A 27,169-nucleotide genomic window follows, 5' to 3' on the forward strand; every position below is an offset into this window, starting at 1 on the left:
ACTTTTCTAGAACATCACAATGTAAAAGAATTCGTTCAGAATATTGTTCACTTAACAAACCGATAACTACATTACCAACAAGTCTACCTTCTTTGTCGGGAGTCTCATCAATGGAAACCCAAATTGAACTATCTTTAATTTCATCTCTTATCTTCTGTATTGTCTCATCGTAGATGGATGGAGCATACGTCTTCCTAAGTGTTGACTCATCCGGGATTGTATGTTGAGTATATTTTTCAAGGAATTCCCTGAAGACCTTATTCTTTAGTTTGTAGAGAGGAATATCAGCAGAGATGAGAGAACGGCACAGGTCGATGTTAAACTCAGATCTTACATTCGATGTTGTTGGTTGTGTTAAAAACAATTGTCTCTGCTTGGAATTTAGTTGTTTGTTGGCCTGATGTTTACTAGTTGTAATGTGTTGTTGCACCAGGAACTTTTGTGTAGATGATACTGCACACTGACACAAATTACAAAATAATATTTTATTGTCAGTTGATAAACCATCTTCTTTAAATTCTGAAATGTAACTTGTTAGTTTTGATTTTAAATTGACTGAATGACGTACTTTTGGCATATTTACCGTCTTTATAGTATGATTTACAAAACTGAACCTATGTGTACTCTGACTGGCATTTAACTGTTGAGCTGCACAACTGAAGTCTGTTAAAAATTTTAAATTAAATTAATACAGTTTTGTAACTTACTTTCCCATTGTTGATAGGACTGCTAATTTTCAAATAACTCTGATGTTAAAGGGATTACTGAACATGTGTTTAAATCTCTATTGTTGAAATGTATTTTTAAAAGTTAATGGAATTTTGTTTTGTTTTATTGTTAAACCTAATATAATATGGACTGTTTTATATGAAATATGGAAAATATATGGAAATTAACGAAAATATGTACTAAACTCTAAAATATGGAAAAATATGGAAAATAAAAGTAGGATTTTTCAACCCTACACATTGTGAAACAAAGATAATGCAAAATATAAATTATATTAGCTTTATAAGTAAATATGTATTTACATATAAATCCTTTCCCTGGACATGACTGTAGCAAGTCTATGTTCTTACTATATCATAAATTGAACAATAGTCTTGTGAATCTAATATTGCATCTCGTATGTGGCACATTATATTAAACCCATAATTCTTTTCAAGGATACTTTTCATATTTGCTTTAGTGACTGTTGGGCCTTGTGTGGATTGGTATATTATATATTATTCATCCACATATCTCACGGCTTCGATCATTTCCATATTTCTGAACTGCAGCAGAATAATTTTATAGGCAATTCAATTGTTTGAATAGATATTGCAACATACCAATATTATACATAGGCCTATATCGAAAAAGAATTATGTACACTTGACTTAGGTTTCGAAGAAAATGGTTTCTCTTTATTGCTTGTTCCCTAAGTAAAGAGAGGTGTTCACGTGTTTTTTTCGTAGCACACTTTCCCTGGGCTAGGCTACTATTCGTTTTATAGATTAAATAAGTCCACATTACATAATTCCCAGTAAATATTTCTCCATTTGTTACTATGGTTATCAGAAAATTCTTCAAGTATTGCATTCAACTTCTTGTGATTGGGGGATTTAACTTCTGTCACATTGAAAAACGTTCATTAAACTGAACAACTGCACTGCGAACGTTAGTATGTAAAGAAACTGCTTCTCTACTGTGCATATTATTGTAATACAGTGACTAAGTCATAAGGCTGTTGCACTCAACCTGAAAACAATAACATTTTTTGGTATGAATTTCCCGGGGTTGTTGTACTGTTTCGTATGTGTTTAATAATGACTCTTAGGGAGTGATTCATAGACATTTCGCTAGCCCGCGCTGCGAGAGTGCTAAAGTAGCCCCGGCTAACGACTGGTTATGTACAGGATTCATAACATACAGTATATCGCTAACACTGGTTTATGAATACGAAAAACGTTAGTTCGCTGATCATCCACCGGAAGCCCGCGCTAAGAATGTCTATGAATACGGCCCTTAGGTATTAATTTTATCTTATTTTCAGATTAATTTCGTGATTTTTTGTATTAGTTGTGAAATGTCTTCCTGTAATACTATTCAAATAGGCCTAATACTGGTTAGAAACCGTTGTTAAATCGTTGTGGTGTGAATCGTGCCCTGTAAAAAAGATATATATATATATATATATATATATATATATATATATATGTGTGTGTGTGTGTGTGTGTGTGTGTGTGTGTGTGTGTGTGTGTGTATAGAGAGAGAGACAAAAAACTGTTTATTAATGTTTTTACTTAGAATTTTTTTCTCTCTCTGTCTCTCTCTGGCTTCCCTTCGTTCTCTTCTTCACATTGCTAGGAGGTTCGCTGCTATTGTTTCGCCGATTTTTCAGGAATTTTGATTTTGTGACCCCCTGAAAATTATTTTTTCTTAATTCATTCATTCACAGTTTTCTTTCTGCCCAAGGGTAGATCTTTCACTGCAAACTCAGCATTCTAAAATTTTTCTGAATATTATTTTTTATTATTATTTTTTTTTGTAAACTCGAATGTTAATTTTTTTTTGTGTGATACCGGTGATATTGTCTACGATTTCGCTTTTAGTTCCTTCACTAGTTCCGGAGATCTAGCCCTTAATAGGTAACACCAATACCATTTATAGATGGTGCCGCCATTTTGTTATGCCCAACTTTAACGTCAATGTCTCTGTATATAATATCGCTTGTCACCTCGTATGTTCGTATTACATAATTTACATGTAATTTTCCCATCATTCACTTCAAAACACTCACCAAATTCCGCTTCAATCACACACACGATCTAGTACTCGCGGAGACCTTTCACACCATGATATAACTTGTCCCCACTTTCTTTTGTTTCGACCATGAAACCGCGGTAACAAGATTTCGTCACATTCGCCAACCACTGCGCACCTCGGTTTACGCACCATATGACCTGAATAAGACGTAATTCTATAACAATAGTTCAAATAAATTAACTATAAACGAGATATCATTCGCAACATAAAAATGAACTTAATGTTGCGAAACATGTAGAATATACGAGAAATAAAATTACGTAACATCAGGTTTTAGATTGTTTCCTCTCCCTTCAAGCTCATGGATTCATAAAATTCGTATAATCTTGGATCTTTAGTAACAAACTGAAACAGTTGCAGCACGAACAGAAAAACAAGCGACTGCCTGCTGGATTGCGGCCGCGTCCATCCCACGCACCTGGGAGACTGGCATCCCGACAATGTTCTTTACTACAGCGTGCAACCCATTAGCGGTGAAAATAAATACTACAACTGCGGCAAGACAAAAAAAGTCTGCGACATTAAACGAAAGAGAAGCACAACAACAAGAAAAAACTAGAATACAGATTCTGCAGTAAATAGCAATTCCCGAAAACTTAAAAAAGTGAGGTTGCATGCAATCATAAAGACTTACCCAAATCCCTGTCACTTTTTTTTTTTCAAATTAATGAATTCATGTTGAGTTATTTTCTTGTTTCTTTATTCTTGATTGTAAGTTATCTTTTAAATGTCGCAAATCCAATGTAAGATATGGAAATCACTGCTTTACTTCCCTTATGAGAAAACTATGCTCGGAGAAGTAAATTATTGATCACTCTGGATTTTTTTACTTCGTTATTTGACGACACCGTATCAACTACGAGTGTCGATGGGATTGGTGATCACGAGATGGTATTCGGCGACATGAGGCCGAGGATTCGCCATAGATTACCTGACATTTGCCTTACGGTTGGGGAAAACCTCGGGAAAAACCCAACCAGGTAATCAGTCCAAGCGGGAATCGAACCCGCGCCAGAACGCAACTCCGGCAGGCAAGCGCCTTAGCCGACAGAGCTACGCCGGTGGCTGCCACTATCGATTAGTCAGATCAGATATCTTTATAAACTTCAATGTACAAATAACAATCTGTATTAGCTGTTTTGCATGCTTTGCTCAAGCTGACATCTTATATTAAAATGTCTACATTGTTACTACTACCTTCGCGGATGAATACCGATACTATGCCCACTATTACGTCATATTGACGGATGGATAGTAGTATCGCGTGAAAGTGGAGGATTTCAAGATTCGACAGCTTAGACTCTCAAGTAAACAGGAGGCAATTTACGTATTTGCAGAAAAGTAAACACCACTATCGATGGCAATTTACATCACCCCGCCATGCTAAGGATTTTATCGCCCTTTAAATTCCAACGCTCTCGGCCAGGTGTGAACCCATGAACGTCGTATTCCAGCACGGTAACCGCCAGAACACTGAGGACTTCTGCAGTATAGAGAGGCATTCAATGTCGAAAGAATTTTTAATTAAATTCGAATATGTAGAGTCTGTATACATTTTTTCGCTATTGTGTAACATTTCAACAAAGAGTCCTTTTTCAATTTTAAATACAGCTTTTCAACGCTACCCAGAGAAAGAGAACCAAAGAGATGAGTTGGAAAGGAAGGGACGGAAAGCGAGTGGGCCAGTCCAGCCTCTCTGGGAAGGCAACAAATCGCACACCCGAAAGTAAGCCTACTAATTCAAAGACTTGCATCTGCCTATGAAGCAAAATGGTCAAAATAATATAAATTTACAGCTAAAGACTTCTTCGTACTGTTAAACACATTGCATAATTAATTCCGAGTAAACGATTTCACCTTCCTATCTTACGTATGACGTAATTTAAACGTTTCTTGGAACTAACTTCGACGTACACTAAACATTCTTTCCGCTGAGATTACTGTTATATTTATTTTCTATAATTACATCATCAATGCGTGTTAAAACAAATTTCTGCGCTGTATCAGAGCTACACCGCCACGCAGAACAACACGTCACACTGTTTCGGGAATGAAACTACAGAGTTACGTTGGTTTGAAAGTTTTATATTTGTTTCTGCCTACAAAACGGAGAACAGACCCAAGAGTAACTAATGGAGGACATGCAATATATTTTCTCTTCATACGAAGCGACATTCCGAAATTAATTCCAGCTCACAACACATTTTTCACGGTGGTTCACTCACATGTCTGTAGCTGCTGTCGGTACCGAGATATTACTGAGCGAGCCCGGCTTATTTTATACACAAATTCGGCGTCCTCATGCCAGTAGCGAGGGGAAGTGGAGTCATTGGGCGTGGTCACACAAGTGATATTGGTCCTTGGCCTAACTATTAACAGCATTAGTATTCGGCTGTAGCTCACAATGTTGTTACAGTAAGCAACTGACATTGTCATTTTTTTTTTTTGTTTTACCATGGATCCCGGAACGGATGTCCATACTCGTTGCGGATAAAGACGTATTCTATATTACTTACTTACAAATAGCTTTTAAGGAACCCGGAGGTTCATTGCCGCTCTCACATAAGCCCACCATCGGTCCCTATCTTGTGCAAGATTAATCCAGTCTCTGTCATCATATCCCACCTCCCTCAAATCCATTTTAATATTATCCTTCCGTCTACGTCTCGGCCTGCCCAAAGGTCCTTTTCCCTCCGGTCTCCCAACTATATGCATTTCTAGATTCGTCCATACGTGCTACTTGCCCCGCCCGTCTCAAACGTCTGGATTTAATGTTCCTAATTACTGTATGTCAGGTGAAGAATGCAATGCGTGCAGTTCTGTGTTGTGTAACTTTCTCCATTCTCCTGTAACTTCATCCCTCTTAGCCCCAAATATTTTCCTAAGCACCTTATTCTCAAACACCCTTAACCTATGTTCCTCTCTCGAAGTGAGAGTCCAAGTTTCACAACCATAAAGAACAACCGGTAATATAACTGTTTTATAAATTCTAACTTTCAGATTTTTTGACAGCAGACTCGATGACAAAAGCTTCTCAACTGAATAATTACAGGCATTTCCCATATTTATTCTGCGTTTAATTTCTTCCCGAGTATCATTTATATTTGTTACTGTTGCTCCAAGATATTTTAATTTTTCCATCTCTTCGGAGGGTAAATCTCCAATTTTTATATTTCCATTTCGTACAATATTCTGATCATGAAATATAATCATATACTTTGTCTTTTCGGGATTTACTTCCAAACCTATCGCTTTACATGCTTCAAGTAAATTTCTGTGTTTTCCCCAATCTTTGTGGATTTTCTTCTAACATATTCATATCATCCGCATAGACAAGAAGCTGATGTAACCCGTTCAATTCCAAACCCTCTGTGTTATCCTGAACTTTCCTAATGGCGTATTCTAGAGCGAAGTTAAAAAGTAAAGGTGATAGTGCATCTCTTTGCCTTTGGTCGCAGTGAATTGGAAAAGCATCAGAGAGCAACTGGTCTATACGGACTCTGCTGTAAGTTTCACGGAGACACATTTTAATTAATCGAACTAGTTTCTTGGGAATACCAAATTCAATAAGAATAAGCCTATATGAAACTTTCCTCTTAACCGAGTCATTTGCCTTTTTGAAATCTATGAATAACTGATGTACTGTACGCTTATACTTCCATTTTTTTCTTCAAAATCTGTCGAATACAGAAAAAAATGATCAATAGTCGATCTATTATGCATAAAACCGCACTGATTATCCTCAATAATTTCATATAAATATTGATAAGCTAATACAATAAACAAATTCCAGTGGAATAATTGCAAATTCTTTACGAATGTTCGAACCCCACACCCACAGTCGGGGAAGGACCTAATTCTTCTTCAAAAATCAAGTCCGCATACAGGCATGCAAAGTGAATCGGTGTTTATACCCCATTCACAATGAAAACATAATCTTTAATTTAAGAATGTAAACCTTACCTTAAAATTAGGAAGTCATACCGCCATTCATGGAATCATAAAGATGATCGTAAAGATACTTTGTAACCATGGAAATGTAACAACGATATCGCATTGTCATGTTCTGTTGTCCACTTCAGCGCTCTATGATTATGGCTATTCAGAGTACCGCAATCCTTTGCGCCGGAAATGCCGACAAATCAGCCGTTGTTATTCCAGCACGAGCTATTTGATGTATACAGTTAAAATTATATATGGAATGAATGTAGTTTATGTAGTCTAAATCAGAGTCAAATATTCTTAACTTTAAGGGACACGGAGATTAGCCTAAATTGAATTTTACTTTAAATGTTCATATCCCAAGCGTGTTGAAATGAAATAACAATGGCGGCCGATTGCTCTACTCTGGTAAATAATAAACTTAAATGCTTGAATTTTACAGGTTTTCACGTTGATGTTTTACGTTTAAGTTCACGCTTATGTAATTCCATTATCATTGATTTTATTAAACAACACAGGTACAAGGTTCCATGCTTACGTTATGCTAATGTTTAATTTTCAAGTCATGTATTGGGGAAGGGGTACAACAGGCATGGGCACTATGTTCCCGCGCGGGCACTATACACACCATCCCTTCTTATCTCCCTCCACAAATATTCGACCTGTCTGCGTGTACGTATAGTAAGAAGAGATTGAACTCTGTATTTTTTTTTTTAATTTTAGTTGGTTATTTAACGACGCTGTATCAACTACTAGGTTATTTAGCGTCGATGAGATTGGTGATAGCGAGATGATATTTGGCGAGATGAGGCCGAGGATTCGCCAGAGATTACCTTGTATTCACATTACGGTTGGGGAAAACCTCGGAAAAAACCCAACCAGGTAATCAGCCCAAGCGGGGATCGAACCCGCGCCCGAACGCAACTTCAGACCGGCAGGGAACTCTGTATCATAGCGTTCTAATCAGAGGTGTGTAAAATGGTGTCATAAGGTGTATAAGTTGTAGATTTCGTTTTAATTTCCAAGAAATATGGAAACAAGTTTATTTTGTTATTATGAATAAAGGTAAAATTAAATGCCTCAAGTATTCAGTTGAGATTAATATAAAACATAATATCAGACGGTACCCTACTTCAATCTTGAATATAAGATGGATTCTGGCAAACTAAACTTATAGGCAAGAGTTTAAAATAGATTGTTAAAATTATTTACATTAATAAAATAGTTGTTACATGCAATAAAGTGATGGGTTATTTTTAATGTAATTTGTTGTGCGGGTTGAAATAGTGAGATAATTTTCAAGAATCTATAAGAATAATTCATTTGTTAATGGAAAAGCCAACCCACAGTCACTATCGGTTGAAAATGCAATCGATCAATTTATCGCATTTGAAACACATAGGCGAGTCAGAGAGAACAATACGGAATACCCTATTCTCTATACCCTGAGTGTAAGAGAAGGCCTTACGGCCTTAACTCTGCCAGGTTAAATAAAGTCATTATTATTATTATTATTATTACTATTATTATTCCAAATATCTGGTAAAACCGGTAAGGAATTGTATGAATTATTACCTATTGACATGTCTCGTAAGTCATAACTTACATAATTTCGCAGCTAAGAGACTAGCAATCTTTGAATCCACTTATGTCTGCGAACATTTTTTTCTAAAATGAACCTGATGAAAAATATCGTGCGAACACGTAACAGCCCATCATCTCGTAACTGCTTTACGTTTATGTAGTAAAATTTATTTATCCTAATATAGACAGACTAGTCCTGACCAACAGTATAGGCGATCTAGAGTTTATAAGTGATTATTTAAGAGTGTTAAGCGATAGTGACCGTGTGAATGTCTGTATTACGGACTTGACATGCTTTGAAATGTTTAATGTAATGACATTAGTTTTGTACAGTAGTGGCAAAAAAACAGGACCGACCCTTGTAGCTGATATAAAAGGCTCCTGTGCTGTGTATTGTGTCAAACTGTGATAATTTCAATATGGATAGTGAAGCCAGAGGTATGTATTGCTATTTAATGTAAAAATACGCAGTTATCTTTGCCGAATAGAGGTAGAAATGTAATATTGATGCCAGATGAAAATAAAACTCTCAAAGTTTTTTCGTCTGTAAGTTTGAGGCACTGAAGGAAACAAAAGACAGTAAAAATCGAACACATGCAATAAATTTCATTGTTACAATTAATTATACAAGATGGATGTGTTTTATGACTAGCAAAATTTGAACCTGTGACTCTGAAATCAGCTACAAGGGTCGGTCCGGTTTTTTTGCCACTACTGTACAGTACATCCCTAAGCGCAAGAGAAGCCAAGTTCATGTACAGTAGTTACCCGTTAATGTAAACACAGCAACTACGTCCGATATATTGTGGAAGGAGTGAATTCGATCATTTTTACCTCCCCTCCCTCATGCCCATGCCTGGGGTAGAATTACAACTTCCCCTCCGCTGCGAGTTAATCGGCATGTGCATTAATTCCGGATAAATTGATTATTATTACATACTGAATGTGAAGAAAATTCATCCAATGGCTCAGGAGAAATTTATGTTCAAAGAGACAGCCAGACCGTGTGCTTAAAACCAGTTTTTAAGCATGCCGGATGCTGAAAATGTTCATCTCTTTGAAAACATCGAGATAAAATTCAAATTCTTTAAGCCATCACAATACTTTTCCCTTTATGCTTCGTACAGTCAGAAAATAAACTCAATGCTCCTACTGCATTAAGAATAATGTAGGCTAATATAACGCCATATAGAGAAAATGAAGAAGTGCGTGTAGTATTTGTGAAGCCAGTAAAAGCTTTTCAGAGTGGATTGGAATAAACTTCTTGGGATCTTGAAGAAAACTGGTGTGAATTGGAAAGAGGGAGGCTACTCAGTAATTCTTATTTGAAACAACGAGTCAAAGTCAGGATAGGACAATAAATATCAGAGGGAAGTTGAATAGGGATCTATAAAAAGCTTGACATAATGTATTAGAATAATCTTCGGGGGCCTGAAGAAAACTGCCGTGAATTTGAAAGAGAGATGCTATTCAGTAATTTTATATGAAACGAGTTGAAGTCAAGATAGAAGAAACATAAGAGGGAAGTCGAATAGGGAGAGTAGTACGACAAGGATGTCCTACTCTCTTCGATATCTACTTGGAGGATTTAGTAAAGAACTATTTCCAGAACACGGGAGTAGTGATAGTAGGAGGAAAAAGAATAAAGTGCATAAAATTTGTTGATTATATGGAGTTGTTAGAAGATGAGATGTTACTAATGAACATGCTATTGGAACTAACTAGCAACTGTGAGCAGTATGGGATGAAGATAAATGCAAACAAGACGAAGACCATGGTTATCAGAAGAAAAATAAATAAGGTAAACGTGCGAATTCAAAATGAGGTAATGGAACAAGTGGACAGCTTCAGATACTTGGAGTGTACTATACGCAATAATATGATCTGCTGCCAGGAAGTCAAAAGGAGGATAGCAATGGCAAAGGAAGTTTTTCATGAAAAAAAAACATCTTCTGCAGACCTATGGAAAAAGAACTAAGAAAGAGACTAGTGAAGTGCTTTATGTGTAGAAATGGCAATGTATGGGGCAGCAACATGAACGTTACGATGAAGTGAAGAGAAGTGACTAAAAGCATTTGAAATGTGGATATGGAGAAGAATGGAGTGTGTGAAATGGACAGAAAGAATAAGGAATGAGGTTGTGTTGTAAAGAATGGGTGAAGAAAGAATGATGTTGAAACTGATCAGGAAGAGAAAAAGATATTGGCTGGGGCACTGGCTAAGAAGAAACTGCCTACTGAAGGATGCACTGCAAGGAATGGTGAACAGGAGAAAAATTCGGAGCAATAGAAGATACAAGATGATAGATAACATTAAGATACCTGTATCGATTAGAAGGAAATTGAAAAATAATTAAGACTGGAGAATGCTGAGTTTGTAGTGAAAGATCTGCCGTTTGGCAAAAAAACTATGAGTGAATAACATTATCAACGCAACAAGTTGTCGGCGAGTTTCTAAATCTGAATTAGAATAATACTCATAACACAATACTAAAACACGATCTTTCTCTTGTGATATAAAAACTATAGGTTTGCAATTCTGTTCAGGGTTGAATTCAGGCAGAAAATCATGGGGAAGAATTGACTGAGTCAGAGAATGAAATAAAGCTACTGAGAAACAGAGTACTAACTCGAAAGAACAACACAATCATCATAATCTGTTTAAGTGAGAGTATAAAAAGTTGTTTACAAACCAGAATTAAATCCATTAAGAAGTATGCTGTATAATATAGATCACAATGTTTCGTTTTATGGCGGTTTTTAAGTTTGTAATGAGTAGGAACTTAGTAGAGTTTATCTGTAATAAAATGAAGTACCTTGCCAGAAACATTTGGATGAGGTCGGCCATAGTGTCGTACTGAGTGCTACAGTTAAACTCAAAAAGACTGATCTCATAACTAGGCAGTGACAACAGTTAAATCTTGCAGTCAGACAAAGAAAGTAATAGATAGATGTATAAATACGGAAATAAAATTTGGAGCTCCCTTTTTCTTTTTTTTTTTTCTTTTTTCTTTCCGGTTTAATTATCACCATACCCCATGACGCGTAGTCATATTACATGGTTTATTGAAACTTGTTTATCAATTTTGTGTTCATAGGTGTCCCATTGTCTTTTGCTTCACTGTTTCGTGGTTTTTTTGATATTCATTATTGTGTTGTATTATTTTATGTTATTCACTGTTGAATGTTCTCTATCACTATCACTATTTTTGAGTTAATTATACTTGTTCTATTTACGCTGTTTATATATATATATATATATATATATACACTTTTGGTAATTGGATCTTCACTATCACTCTCTTTCACTTAATGAAACTAATATCATTGTATAAGTTTTCTTAAAACACACTGCACATGTGCAGTAAACAAGCACCCCTGTATATATGTCACTTGTGGGCAGTCGTGTGAAATTGTTGCCTACATACAGGTGGATTCCCATCAAATCTCGCTCCAAATTTGAATTCCGTATTTGTACATTCCTCACAGAATATCTCCGAGCCTGACGATTCCTGGAAGCGGATTTACTGAAGGAAGGAACAGGTGTGGCGACATCTGTATCAAAACAAATCTTTCACAGTACTGAAATTAAAAATATCCGTTCACTGTCATTGCCAAACTGAATTTGGTCACGGAATATCTCAGAGCCTGAAGACCATTACGATAACGATTTCAATTCCTGGAAACGAATTTTTTTGAGTAAGAAACGGGTGTGGCGACATTATTTATATGAAAACAAATCCTTCGCACCACTGAAATTAAAAATATCCGCTCACTCTCACTGTCAGACTCAATTACTTCACAGGGATAGTGAAAAAAACGTACCGATAAAGGTGAGTAGACGATGTTTTCAGTTTTAACATACACGCATAACAATCCGCACTAAAGCATAATTTGTTTGTTTCTCCTTATCTCGCCCTCTTTTCTCTGTGCCGTAGGCCATGCCCAAGACTGCGTTCCGGCACGGAGAGTGCGTTTATGTACTTGCGTCTCTTGTGTATCTTATATGCGGGCACAGTCGGTTGACACAATAAATTGTATACAATATTGCAAACAGTGCTTTAATTCTTACTGTATATACTGCACTATCTGTCTGTCTGTCTGTCTATCTGTCTATCTATCTATCTATCTATCTATCTATCTATCTATCTATCTATCTATCTATCTATCTATCTATCTATCTATCTATCTATCTATCTATCTATCTATCTATCTATCTATCTATCTATCTATCTATCTACCTACCTACCTATCTGTCTGTCTATCTACATACCTACCTATCTACCTTACTTACCTACCTACCTATTTATTTATTTATTTATTTATTTATTTATTTATTTATTTATTTATTTATTTATTTATTTATTTATTTATTTATTTATTTATTTATTTACTTATTTCAGTGAAGTTATGATCATCAAGCGTTATTTTCAATACCACCAGGAATATAAATACAAAAAAGAAATGCAGAGAAAAATAAATAGGCCTAACTGAACAAATAGATAGTCTAAATAAGAAAAAAAATAGTAGCCTACTGATACAAATGTAAAAATTACAAGTATTAATTGCCTAATATACATGCACTTAGTATCTAACAAGTAAGAAGTAACTTAGCATCTAAAGCTAAGTAAATGACTGACTGTACTGTTTTGAAGAAAATAAAACAATAACATTTGGAAACTTTACAATAAAGTTAAAATTTTCACTTGAAAAGCAATACAATGAATAACTACTGTATGTATACATGTTTATTGTTTCAAATGAAGCATGAGAGTTTACGAGTTTCTGAATTGATTAAAGTTGCAACACTTGCTATCAAGCTGACAGTATCTAACAGATGTTTCATTATGTTCTTTCATTAATAACTAAAAAACTAAGGATTTTTGGACATATGTTTATATGAGCTCTTTTTCTTGTTTTGGTGCGAGGAACATACCCCCAAGATTTGTCAAAGTATTTCTGAAACATCCTATATATTCTTAATGTGTAGTAGACATAAAACAAATTGTATTATATACTTCTTAATTTAAATTCAGGAATCCGCCCCTGAGCACAAGTTCTACTCTTTCAGGGGTGAGATAAAATTGTATCTGTGTATAATTATATCTTATGTTACAATTATTAGCAAAAAAGAAAGAAATAAAAGTATTTTTCTTTAACTAATGGTGGGTACTTGACTGTTCGTCATTCACTCATATGTATCAACTTCTGCAGGCTGATTTACCGACAGAATCTCGCTGTTCAGGTTGCGATAGTCTACGCTACACCCACTATGAGATGAGATGATGATTGAGATTTGTCGGGATGACACAGGAGAACCGGAGCTCCCGGAGAAAACCCCTGTGATACCTGAACCACGGGCTTGTCCAACATGTTATAAATCGGGGTACACAATATAAGTGTGGATATTCTGATGAATATAGAGCAATCAAAATTCGTGGAAAGGGACGACATTTATTTGTCTAAAACAACCGTTAGTAGAATACTCAAATTCACTGCCAATAAGCTCAGCAAAGAAAAATAATATTCTAAAAATCTGTCGAGCAAGTATCATTCCTGAAGAGTTGCATGGCTGGTACAACACTCTGCCAACATGTGACACTGCAGTTGACAAGGTTTCAGTACCTGCTGTGGATGACAGCGGAAATAAGTGATGATTCTGAAGACGATTCTTAGTAAGCTTGTGATTTAGCCTCTAAAAAAGATCGATCATTTAACGCACTCTTTATATCATGAAGTTCATAATCTGTGAATATATAGTTTCATTCAATTCAATTCAAGCTGTGTTAAAACCATAATTCAATCTGCAAAACATGCTAATATATAGCTTAATACATGTACAATATTATTTAACAAGAAGGACTAGATGAGTTTAAATGCAAAACCAGATTTTTCATAAACATTCAAACTTTCAAGTTGATTTATCTCAATACTATCTTTTTAGACTTAATACCTTTTCCTTGTAAGCTCACGTAATATTCTGGCGTGAGAGACGTGGCAATGTGTTGAGCAGGCAGAACTCTGCACAGACGTACCTACGTACGTACATGTCAGCTGAATTCAAGCTCCCTGTCCATAGGTCTACTGCAGAAAGGATGACAGTTCAGTACCAGGTATTCGATAAACAACTTACAATGTCATTCACAGTTTAGGAATATCTTATGTTATTAATTTATGGAGAAAGTTGTAATTCAAGTGAGCAAGAAGATGTACCGTCAATGTTTTCCGCAATGAAGATTACCTAATCGGCGAACTTTTGTAGCGGTTTCTCAACGATTATTAGAAACTGGAAATCTCTTACCTCGTTTCAAAAATCACACAAATAGAAACTTCTTTAAAAATGGTACTGCTTTATCGAAGCGAGAGAGATTAAAATGTTGTATTTAAAAAAGTTCGTGTGATTTTGTGCAGTAAACCATTATTGTTTATTTTTCGGACGTACAATAAAAAATGGACCAATATTGCCAATATTGTTAAATAAAATGGAAATTTAATCATAAAGTTCTATTAATGAGATTGAAAGTTTGTATTTGCTGCAAGCTTTATGTAAATAATGGTCCGCCCCTGCATTAGAACAAAGCATCTGTTTTGTACCGGTATGTCTGTATCCGTTCGAGCTGTACTGTATTAAACTCCCTCCTCGACTTCCGCGTAGAGGTGTTTACATTCTCTGAACAGCAACGTTGCCAAACGCCTAATATTGTAAACTTCAATAATTAGTTAAATATTACAATTAGAACAAAATTGTGAGGATATTTTTTCTTCCTTATGACATGAACAATCATCAGTTAAAATAATGGCACTTATACCCCTTACACCCTGTATAATGTAATAGGATAGGAAAATAGACCCTACTATAATGAATCATGTTATTCGAATGGAATAATCTGGCTTGTACAGGGACATCATTTTATTTTTACTTCAATTTTTATTGTACCTAAGCTTTTGAATGTACTCACTCCCACCCCTTCTACTAATGAAGTTTAACCGTCCTCCACACAGATCCAGTATACAGTCATAGTAGCCGTACAGTCATAGTAAATAGTACGTTCCAAAAATATGTTCGCGTTTCCCAGTGACGAAAGAGTTTTCAATATTGAATCATTTTCGCACAGATACTGTCATCCATTTGCCTACGTCGTATCCCGGTTTCCCCCACCAGCTTTCATCCGCCAGCTAGTGGCTGGGCTGTCTTAGCTCTTTTCTGAGAACGTTAATTTCTATAGGAATTGGATGTCTACGTAATATTATACAACTGTTTAAAATAACTGAAATAAAAGGGCCTCGTTAAGTAATTAAATGTCACGTGATTTTCTCCGTTTCTACGACCCTACGACATAACCACTTGGACGGCAGTAGATAGTATGTCTGAGTAATTTTATCTTTTCGGATCGGGCAGAAGTGAAGATTGAATTTACGGTACGTAAGATACTCTTTTATAGAGAAGGTACAGAATTATTTCAACATGAGTTACTAGTACGAAGAAAGAAACTGGTAATTGGAATTAGGTACAATAGTCTATAGCGCGATAATATGCACAAAAGAACTGAAGCCTGTATCGAAATGAACGGTCACCATTTTAAAAATGTGTTTAAATATCCATATTATGATTATTTTCAATTTAACTTCATTCTCTATAGTGTACGCTAATGTGCTGTAGAGAGTAAAATATACACTGCATAATGAATACTTCCGAATGGATAGCTCAGTTCGTGAGTAAAAACACTCATTGTTAATACTGTACTCTATTTTGATTAAACAAAAACCTAATGAAAATGATCAAACTCCAAAGCGCAGTATTTCCTAGTTTACGTAAATGGGTGAACTACTTTTCTTCCCTCCTATACCTAGTAAAGTGATGTGTTTGTATATTACGCCAGTATCATCGAACTCCAGTCGTGGAAGGGGGAAGCGAACGGCGTTGATCCAGAGGTATAGGCAAGTTAATATTAAAAATGTTAGTAAAAATAAAATGATGTCCCTGTATTATCGTCGGTAATTTAATTTCTCTTTTAAACTCGCGTTTCTTGCCATTAGATAATTATTTATGAACCTACGGTCTCGAAATCAATAATTGTAATAAACCACGAGTGATGCTGGTTTTCTCACATTTTCATTCAGATAACTGTTTCTTATCATGAGTTGAAAGCGAAATGAAATAATTTCATCACAGAAAGATATCACCTCAAGAGGTATTCGACTAGATAGTTCCCACATGAAAAATTAATCTTATTGTATGATTGCATTCCATTATTTCTTGAGAGAGCAGAGGTTATCTAAGCCTTGTGGAATATGAAATTCGTTGATAAATATTTCAGAAAATAAATACCTTGACTCCAAGCAATAGAACAAGTCAACATTGAGATTAATACATCATAACCAGGCTTCGAGACTTTGGACCCGATACAATAAGTTTACTGTGCATATACTATAGGTTGTTGACTCGCTGCAGGTAGTGAAAGGTAGAGATGTGTTGAGGTAACAACGTTGCTATTTAGAGTACGGTAGTATAGGGAAACACACACATGTACATTCTGAAAGTAAATATACATTACACAATGACAATGCCAAAAGAATGTGAAAAAGCATTTGTTCTCCTGTCTTTTATAAGCATTTATTTTTAATTATACACACTGTTAATGGTGGAAATAAATATGTAACAATTTTAATTTCATTTATTCTATTGGTCGTCTTTAGGAAGTGCAGTTACAGTACCAAATTGCAATAAGCTACAAGATACATTTTCAGTGTCTCAAACGTAAATCTTTTTCGGTTATCTGCCAAACAGAGTTTGTACTGTGAAAAGCTGCGCTCTAAGTCGCATGACGTGATAGGAGCAAAACGAAAAAATCTAACATTGCAGTCTCTAAGAGACAGTCCTTTATCTCGGTGACTCTATGTCCACTAATTTGCTGTTTATATTACACAATGTTCCATATCCGTTATTTTTACATAAAATTGATTTCCACTTCTGTTTTACACGTTCAGTAACCGGTGTACTTGGTGTCTCATTAATTCTCTTTGTAATTCCCTCAACTAATTTGAGGGCTTCTGACATCTCTTGCTCTGATTTTCCTAACCGTGTAATAGTTTCAGACACAGTTTGAAAATGGGTTTGTATGGAAACCAAATTATTCGTCACAACCTTCAAATCCAGAGCGTTTTCCTTTGCGTATTTGTTGGCATTCATTCTACAATACCCCCACCCACTGTACGCTTTACCACTATACTCAGTACGCCGTTATGCGGATTTCCCACTGAACTGCTCTATTGGGTCCGAAGTCTCGAAGTCTAATCATAACCCTTTAGGCTCATTATGTGTTTATTTTGAAAATGCGCGGAACGGGATAAACCCCAATCCTTGGAAAGGCAGAAGAAGAAGAAGAAGAAGAAGAAGAAAGAGAAGAAGAAGAAGATTATGAATATATTATAACGCGTTATTTTGAACTATGTATTGTATATTTGTATTTGAAAGCTATACATTAACGTATACATTTTAATTGCAAACTCACTTTAATATAGTAATTGATAGTATGCAATACAATTGTTATAAATTACGTTCCATATTGACCTTGTGCTTGATGTAAGCTTTGATTGTTAGCAATTCCTCTTAAATTTTCCACCATGTTGGAACAGAACAATATTATTGAACGCTTTGAAAAAAAAACTATCATTTAATAGTTTTGAGCAGCACAAAACTATCACTGTAGTTCGATTCTCATTGGTCAGTACTGAGAATCAATAAGCTTAGTGATGGCTGTAAAACGTTAGCATGGAATTATTACGACAAACATTTGTTAGGCTCAATTAAATTACCGGGAAACTATCAGCACTTTCAATACTGCAGGCCTGCAGAACCCGTAAGTAGGGGAAATATGACGTCAGCCTCACTCCACTTCTATTGGGGATGATCGACTTCCGCGTAGAGTTGTTTACATTCTCTGTCCTTGCAAAGGTCCATCAGTGGCGGCATGTAATTTTAAAAAAGGATTGTAATAAATTCATTGTTTTTATAATGCGTTATCTCGTTTCAAGGTTTACAATTATGCTAGATTTCCTGTCGGTAGTTTCTTTGAGATTTCTTTGCACCTAACCTGCTTTAGATTTTCAAATGCTTTCCTCCTGTTATCACCTACGAAAACATAAATGTATAGTATTTAAGCAATGAACCTTGAAAGTCACTATTAATTTCAATTCAAAATGAACACAACGAGTCACGTCCTTAATTTAACAGTATATAAATAAATAATCAATATACAATTCGTAATAATGAATTTACTCGAAAGTTTGTGCATTCCATAATTCTTAATATGGGCTTTGTTGAAATGTGCTTTAATGTTGAAATGACGAGTAGAAATAAATTGGATGGGACACAGTAAACAAGCAATTCTTCCGTCTTCAACAACAAAATAATCATATTCCCATTTCCTTTGGAAGTAGTATTTCTTCACGGGTATAGATTTTGCCATGTTCCAGTTATCTTTAAACTGCAGTACGCGTATTTTGTGTATATATATTTTTTAATTTAATTTATGTATATATTTATTTATTTAGCTGGAGTGCGTTACAATGTTGAATGACAGCATTGACATCGGTCATATAGCTATCACTCATTTAACAACATACAATTTATTTATCGCCCTATTACTAATAAAACCAGTTAAGACCAGTAATACAAGTTTTGTAAAAACAGGAATTAAAACTCTATTAATGCACGAAAAATCATAATACATTCTTCAAATAAAGTAATTGGTTTGTTGCCTGCATGCAACATTTCGGACTTATTTCATTTTAATAGATTACAGAGCACGGAAAGACAAGTCAGGGACTGTACTTATTTTACATAAAAAGTGGATTTAATCGGCTTTACTATTAATAGGACGATATATACATAGGTAGACATTCTTACATTATATGCACACATACATTTTAAAATTTATTTTACATGTCTTTTAACTTATTTATTTCCCTCATTCATTTTCTCTTACTTTCTAAAGGTATGTTCCTAAGGATTTTATTATCCGTTCATTTGTAATTCTTGATAGCGTATTGTATACCTGCCGCCGCGAGAATGAATGTTGATGCAGCCGAGCGTAACTAGAATACCATGACCGGACTGGTAGAAAAGATGGGTGGGGTAAGAAAGGGTAGTAAAGCAGTCGCTCTGAGGAGCTACAGTTCTGCAGGTCTGATAATAAGTATCTTTCTGTCCTATTGAGGACCGTGTATTTATTAAGCGAAATTGTGAAAGAATAAAGATTACCAAACTTATTAAATACAAAGTGAAACTTACTGATGGTTCTTTTGAGGATCAAATAGAAATGCTTGCAAGACTGTGGGGAGAACGGGGAGGAGGAAGAAGAGGAAAGGAAAAAATATAACAGTCAAGGAGCTGTATCTTTTTGAGAATAACTGTCAGTACAAGACCCAGGTCACATGTCCCCCCTTTTCTTGCATTTCCTTAGAATTTAACCGATTTAGCGCCGAAACTCTGAATGTTTCTACCAGGTTACCCAGAAGTCATGTCATTTATGTTATAATGTTAGTGGATGATACCTTTAGTAGAGAGCAAAAAAAAAAAAAAAAATGTGAAATACCATTTTGTTGTGTTTTCTATTTTTTTTTTTTTTTTTTTTTTTTCGTTTTTCCAGAAAAAAACATGCAATTTTAAACATGTATGTGAATTTTGTTATTGTGCAACATTGCAATCAGTGGCCGAATGCACCGTAGTCTCTTGTATTCCGGTGAGAAACCTCTTCATAGGACGTGTTTTGAATGGGGGAGTGGGAGGTCATTGCCATGTGCAGTGCATACATTTTATCTTTCCACTCTCGTATGTGTAAAGCTGCGCTGTGGACTGACGCTTTCCCTCTATCTCCGCGAACTAGGAAAGATAAAATGTATACACTATAGATTGTTTTTAATGTGGTGAGACAAAATTAGGCCTAGATGATGTATTGTTTAATTTTTCTGTTTAAACGCCTAGAGAGAAGCTGCAAGCAGTTGTTTTCTTCAACCAACTAGAAATAGTTGCCTCCCACTAAAATTTTTAAAGCAGTTAATCGGTAAACTTATACAGGGACTTCATTTTATTTTTACTAACATTTTTAATATCAACCTGTCTATATCTTTGGATTAAAAGTCTAGAACCGGAAACACCGCTTGCTCCCCCTTCCAAGACTGGAGTTCGATGATACTGCCGTAACATACAAACAAACCACTTTACTAGGTATAGGAGGGAAGAAAGTAGTTCATCTATTTATGTAAACTAGGAAATATCGCAATTTTGAGTTTGATAATTTTCATTAGGTTTTTGTTTAATCAAAATACAGTACTGTATTAACACTTAAAGTTTTTACTCACGAATTGAGCTATCCATTCGGACTTATTAATTATGCAGTTTATATTGTTCTGTTACAGCACATTAGCGTACAATATAAAGAATGAAGTTAAATTGAAAAATAATCATAATATGGATATTTGAACACAATTTTTAAAATGGTGGCCGTTCATTTCGATACAGGCTTCAGTTCTTTTGTGCATATTATCGCACTATAGACTATTGTACCTAATTCCAATTACCAGTTTCGTCCTTCTTACGAGTAACTCATGTTGAAATAATTTTATAAATACTCTATAAAAAAGTACCTTACGTACTGTAAATTTAATCTTCACTTCTGCCCGATCCGAAAAGATAAAATTACTCAGAAATGCTATCTACTGTCCGTTCAAGTGGTTTTGTCGCAGGGTCGTAGAAAGGGGGGGATCACGTGACATTTAATTACTTAACGAGGCCCTTTTATTTAAGTTATTTTAAACAGTTGTATAATATTACGTAGACGTCCAATTCCTAACAGAAATTAATGTTCTCAGAAAAGAGCTAAGACAGCCCAGCTACTAGACTTTACAGAGGGGTGAACAGAAGCTGGTGGGGGAAACCGGGATGCGACGTAGTCAAACGGACGACAGTACCTGTGCGAAAATATGATTCAATATTGAAAGCTCTTTCTTCACTGGAAAACGCGAACATATTTCTGGAACGTAGCCTACTATACTCACTAACTCATTACTGCATACGCGGCCTCGGTTGTGTGGAGAACGGTTGGAAGTTTAGTAGTAGAGGGGGTGGGAGTGAAGTACATTCAAAAACTCAGATACAATAAAAATTGAAGTAAAAATAAAATGATGTCCCTGTATTAGAGAAAATTAATTTCCAGAGTTCTTTTTAAGCACAATTGTTCATGTTAACATTTAATGTATTATAGTTTTTGTTCTTTCCATCTCTCAAACGTACAATGACGGAAATAACAGTTGAGCGCCACACTGCGCATACTCCGAGCAGAAAGTTTTCTATCATATGTTGACGAGATATTCGCTTCGCTTTTCTGTTTAAATATTATATATCTATGCTGATAAGGAATCAAAATTATAGCCTGATATGAACCGCGCTACAGATCTTGAAACAGTTTCGCCCGCTCAACAATTATGTCCCTCACTGTACATGCCAGTTGAAGTGCGTTTCTGTTGACTCCAGCCAATAGTTACATCGTCACAATGCCGTACAATATAAAATTGCTCTGTGGAACGAAAATTTACAATTGTTCAGATCACGTTTCTAGAAATTTAAGAAACAAAACTAAAATTCGTTCAATAATTATCAGAATTCACTGTTCTCTTAAACTGGCAAAGGGCATTGGGAATAAAGCTAATAGTTTTCCTAAAATATGCTACTAAACGTCTCATTTAAAGTTTCTTTTTCGAAACATAAGAAAAACGAAGCCATCTCTGTGGTGTAGGGGTCAGCATGCTGGTCTTTTACTCAGAGGGCTCGGGTTCGATTCCCGGTCAGGTTGAATTTCCTGGTTGAGGTTTTTCAGGGTTTTCTCTCAACCGAAGGCAAATGCCAGGAAATTCGGGCCACAACATCCCTGAATATCACCGCCTCATTCATCACCGAAATCATATCCATAACAAATCAATAATACCTATACAGTCGCCATCTAGTTCACAACAATAGAACCAGTCTCAACAATAGTACACAAGCCTTCGGATTTCACCCAAAAGATTAACTCACGATATGACCAAAGATGTTAAAGTGAGTAAAAATAACAGCGAAAAAAAAAATGAGCAAAACTACAGTAAGTTATATTGAACTTTTCTGTTTGAGATATCTCAAACATTTTGCAAAAACTAAATAATTTCGAGTGAAACTTTGGTATCTCCCTACACTACATCCTTTCTCGGCCTCATATCACTTAAATAATCCCCTCAACTAACCCACTAAAGTTGTCAAATACCTCGGCATAATGTCACTTAGCTATACACTCATTTAACCCATAAAGAAACTTAAATCAGATGTCAGTCCACTGTGTGATGTGGGGCGATATCGAAGATTGGCCTAATTTCGCACCTCTATGAACTTAGTGAAACAATGAAAACATACTCACAAGTCATCGTTGTCACTCACTCCTTTCACTTCACAAATTACGAGCCATAAAATTTACGTACGATATCAAGAGCCAAGTTAAAAATTCTATAACTAACTTTTAATACTATTACACTTGCACTAACTCACTGGTTAACCTGTAAATGCACTTGCAACACATTCGTGGTATTGGTGCGAGGGGTGTACAGCATTTACCTGGAAGGTAGGCGCGGGGGCCGACGCCGGGCCGCTGCGTTGCCGCCGACTCAGGCTCTGCATGGCCTCCCCCTCGGACGCGCCACCGCCACTTAGATTCGTGGCCGCTTCCTCCCGCCTCGCGGCGTTAAGTCAGTCATCTGACACACCTCCGCCTGCGTTAAGTCCGCTGCTGGCGCTGCTCTCACAGGTATTGCCGCTATCCGTGTTACCCTCTCTTTCATTCTAGCGGACCTGCAGTGTTCCCAACTTAACCAGATAAAGGCTTCAACCCTTCTTGGCTTTCATGTCAACTAATTTACGCATTTGTAGTAGGCCTATTCATTCACTCAGTCATTTATTTATTTTTTTCATTCATTAATTCATTCATTCATTGGTGAATATTACTTATGTTCCGCCCACTATAGGGGACATAGGCCAGTTTTACACTAATCCTAAACATTTAGTAGTCTTTTACATTAGATTTGCGGAAATTGGTTTACAGCGCAACATTGGCAATGATAAAAGTGTGAAATATTCGGGTGAAACGAGCGTTGAGCGACATCCGCCGATTTTGGAATAGACACCGACGCACTTGAACTACCAAAATAGAAAACAAAAAATCACACTCAATCGCTTTCACCTTCATCTTGACGGGATAATAAAAGCCTAACCTAACCTAACCTAAGTGCGTCGGTGTCTATTCCAAAATCGGCGGAAGTCGCTCAACGCTCGTCTAACCAATATTCGTTCAGTGGGCGGTGGATACTCTACATAGACCCATTCATTTACTCACTCACTCAGCAACTTGCTTATTTATCTGTCTTGTCTGTCTGTCCGTTCGTCTATCTAAGTACACAGAGTAAACCGTAAGTAATGTCATTAATTTCAGAGGGTTATTCTTTGTGATATTTCAAACAAACAAAATTGAATACAGTTTTGCTCGTTTTTGCTTCTTTTTCGAGATGAAAATTGTTTTATATGAAACATTTTATTGCCTGCTTTGGGAAATCCATTGATGTAATTCCCAATATTCTTTCAGTTTAAGAGAGCAATGTACTGTATTATGAAAATAAACGATTGAAAGAATTTTATCCGAACAAATGCTACAATATCAAATTCCTTTACAGAACGAAAAGTTACATTTATTCTGATCAAATTTCTGCACATTTAAAGGACAAAACTAAAATCCTATCAATAATTTATTCCATACATCTTGATTACACAACTTTTAACACTATATCACTTCGAAAAACGTATTATGTGTCTTTCACGTGTTAAATTTTATGTTAACAAGGGAACATACAATTTAACACGTGAAAGACACATAATACGTTTTCCAAAATAATTTATTATCGTAATACACTGCTCTCTTAAATTTACTGAGCATATTTCCCAATACACGCAATGAAATGTTTCATATAAAACAATTTTTATCTCGAAAAGGAAGCAAAAACGAGCAAAATTGTATTAAATTTTTTTGTTTGAAATGTCTCCAAAGATAAAACCCTGAAATTAATGATATTGCTTACGGTTCTTCCTATGTATTTATTTATTTACTCTGGCAGAGTTATAATGCATACAGAGTGTAAGTTGGGAAGCCGGAGGGAGAAAGACCTTTGGGGAGACCGAGACGTAAATGGGAGCATAATATTAAAATGGATTTGAGGGATGTGGGATATGATGATAGAGACTGGATTAATCTTGCACAGGATAGGGACCGATGGCGGGCTTATGTGGGTGCGGCAATGAACCTGCGAGTTCCTTAAAAGCCATTTGTAAGTAAGGCAGAGTTATAGATCATATTTTGTATATATTTTTCTGTTCTGCAAGATCTTCTTACTTACTTATTTACTTACCTACTTACTTACTTACTTATTACTTACTTGTGGCTTTTAAGGAACGCGGATGTTCATTGCCACCCTCACATAAGCCCGCCATCGGTCCCTATCCTAAACAAGATTAATTCAGTCTCTACAATCATATCTCACCTCCCTCAAATCCATATTTATATTATCCTCCCATCTACGCACGGCCTCCACAAAGATTTTTTCCCTCCAGCCTCCCAACTAACTCTCTATATGCGTTTCTGGATTCGCCCATACGTGCTACATGCTCTGCTCATCTCAAAGTCTGGATTTAATGTTCCTAATTGTGTCAGGTGAAGAATACAATGCGTGAAGTTCTGTGTTGTGTAACTTTCTCCACTCCTGTAACTTCATCCCTCTTAGCCCCAAATATTTTCCGAAGCACATTATTCTCAAATACCCTTAACCTCTGTTCCTCTCTCAAAGTGCGAGTCCAAGTTTCACAATTATACAGAACAACCGGTAATGCAACTGTTTTATAAATTCTAACTTTCGGCTTTTTTGGGAGTAGACTGGATGGCAGAAGCTTCTCAACCGAATAATAACAGGCATTTCCCAAGATCTTCTACTCGAGGACAAAATATTAGTCAACTGTCCAATTTTGTGAACATAATAACAACATAGTTAATCTAAATAATAGTGTAGTTATTTTTGTCTTAGCCATCGATACGATCCTTGCGGTGCCTTCATAATTGTTTCCGATACGTTCTCTATCATTTTAATACCTTCGGACAATTGTAGACCAGACGTTTCCAGATGCTGTATAACTTGTGGCAAGTTTCCATAATTGGTCTTTATAAATTGCAGATTGTCATAGATAGTTTCCGAAATCAGGGATTTTTTCTTTGTAACAGCAGCTGAATCTTCACCATTTAATGCATGAACGACTCATGTGACTTCATTGTAATATAAAGTAGCTTACTTTGTCTTACATTCGATGCTCAGTACTCTACTAGGGGGAGAGGGGCGGGCTTACGTCATATTGACATCTCCAGAGCAATGAGCGTATTCCGAATCTCAGCGTTGAGCAATCTGATGGCATCACGGTGTTCCGAATTTCAACGATGACGTCACTGATGCTCCACGGGTGTCGCACCGATTCCATCAGCTTGCAGAGGTGGTGGCAGTATTCATCAGCCGCCATCAGTGAATCTGATTGCTTCTTGTATAGGGAGGGAATTAGCAGACGAATGATATCGTGCACTGTTATGTCATGGCGGTGTGTAATCAGCACAACGTAAAAAAATATCTTATGGCTTATGAATGAATATGTATTTCCTAGATAAGTAATATTATGTGATTTTAATACCTGTCTGCACATTGTAAATTACGAATAATTTTATCTTATGATATTTATGTAATATAGGCTAGCTACATAAAAATTGGTTTACTTATGATTCAGATTTTTTTTAAAGTTAATGAATCGTTTTATAATTAAAGTTAAATTTATCTTCTGGGTGAAGCACTGAAACGAGAAAATCTGGGTCTCCAGTAACAACTGGAAGAGGAATGCAGAAAACAGGAACGATCGGAGAATGCTGGATTTGCAGTGGAAGACCTGGTCTTGGGTAGAAGACTATATAAAAATAAAAATAATAGGCAATAGGCCTGATAATAATAATAATAATAATAATAATAATAATAATAATAATAATAATAACAATATTAATAGGTCATTTGGTTATTTTGGTCAGAAGAAGAAAAGACATAATGTCAACGTAATTTAGATAGTAATGCATTTATTCGCGAAAAATTTAGAGTTCTTATCACTTCCGTACATGTTACAGCTAGTAGAGTAAGTTATCCTATAAATTTTATCAGAATTTAATATTTAATATTTTGATACATACATATGCAGATAAGTCCACACTTGTGGAGTAGCGGTTAGCACGTCTGTCAGCGAAACCAGGTCGCCCGGGTTCGATTCCTGGTCGGGGCAAGTTAGGGCAAGTTACCTGGTTGAGGTTTCTTCCGGGGTTTTCCCTCAACCCAATATGAGAACATGTTGGGTAACTTTCAGTGCTGGACCCCGAACACATTTCACCGGCATTATCACCTTCATCTCATACAGACGCTAAATACCTAAGATGTTGATAAAGCGTCGTAAAATAACCTACCGGTACTAAAAAATGTAGATAATTTTTTTAAGAATTAAGTGAGTGTCTATTATATTATATTATATTATATTATAGGCCTATTTTTATGGTATTTGTGGTAGAAAAAGCAGACGTTGTTGAGGATTCTTCTCGAGGTACTCTCATTTCCCTCTATCATTCCACCAACACTCTCCACTTCCCCTCATTTCATTATCTGCAATAGTAAGGATGGGCTGGAGTGAAGTCTGGGGG

General features: G+C 35.9%; 1 protein-coding gene across 6 annotated transcripts in view; it reads right to left on the reverse strand.

Annotated features, from left to right (window-relative positions):
- Positions 1 to 23,131, reverse strand: part of LOC138710572 (uncharacterized) — a 124,637-nt gene extending 101,506 nt beyond the window's left edge. For 2 of the 6 annotated variants that reach the window (XM_069841558.1, XM_069841557.1), the window contains exon 1: positions 22,909 to 22,954. In XM_069841558.1, the coding sequence (XP_069697659.1) occupies positions 22,909 to 22,939 (31 nt within the window). In that variant the 5' untranslated portion in view covers positions 22,940 to 22,954. Of the gene's footprint in view, positions 1 to 22,780; positions 22,803 to 22,908; positions 22,955 to 22,974 lie in introns of those variants that run through there. The other 4 variants (XM_069841560.1, XM_069841559.1, XM_069841561.1 and 1 more) reach the window with 3 other exon arrangements.
- Between the last annotated feature and the right edge of the window lie 4,038 nt (positions 23,132 to 27,169).

The sequence above is a fragment of the Periplaneta americana genome, chromosome 12 (genome assembly GCF_040183065.1).
Source record: "Periplaneta americana isolate PAMFEO1 chromosome 12, P.americana_PAMFEO1_priV1, whole genome shotgun sequence".
Lineage (NCBI taxonomy): Eukaryota > Metazoa > Arthropoda > Insecta > Blattodea > Blattidae > Periplaneta > Periplaneta americana.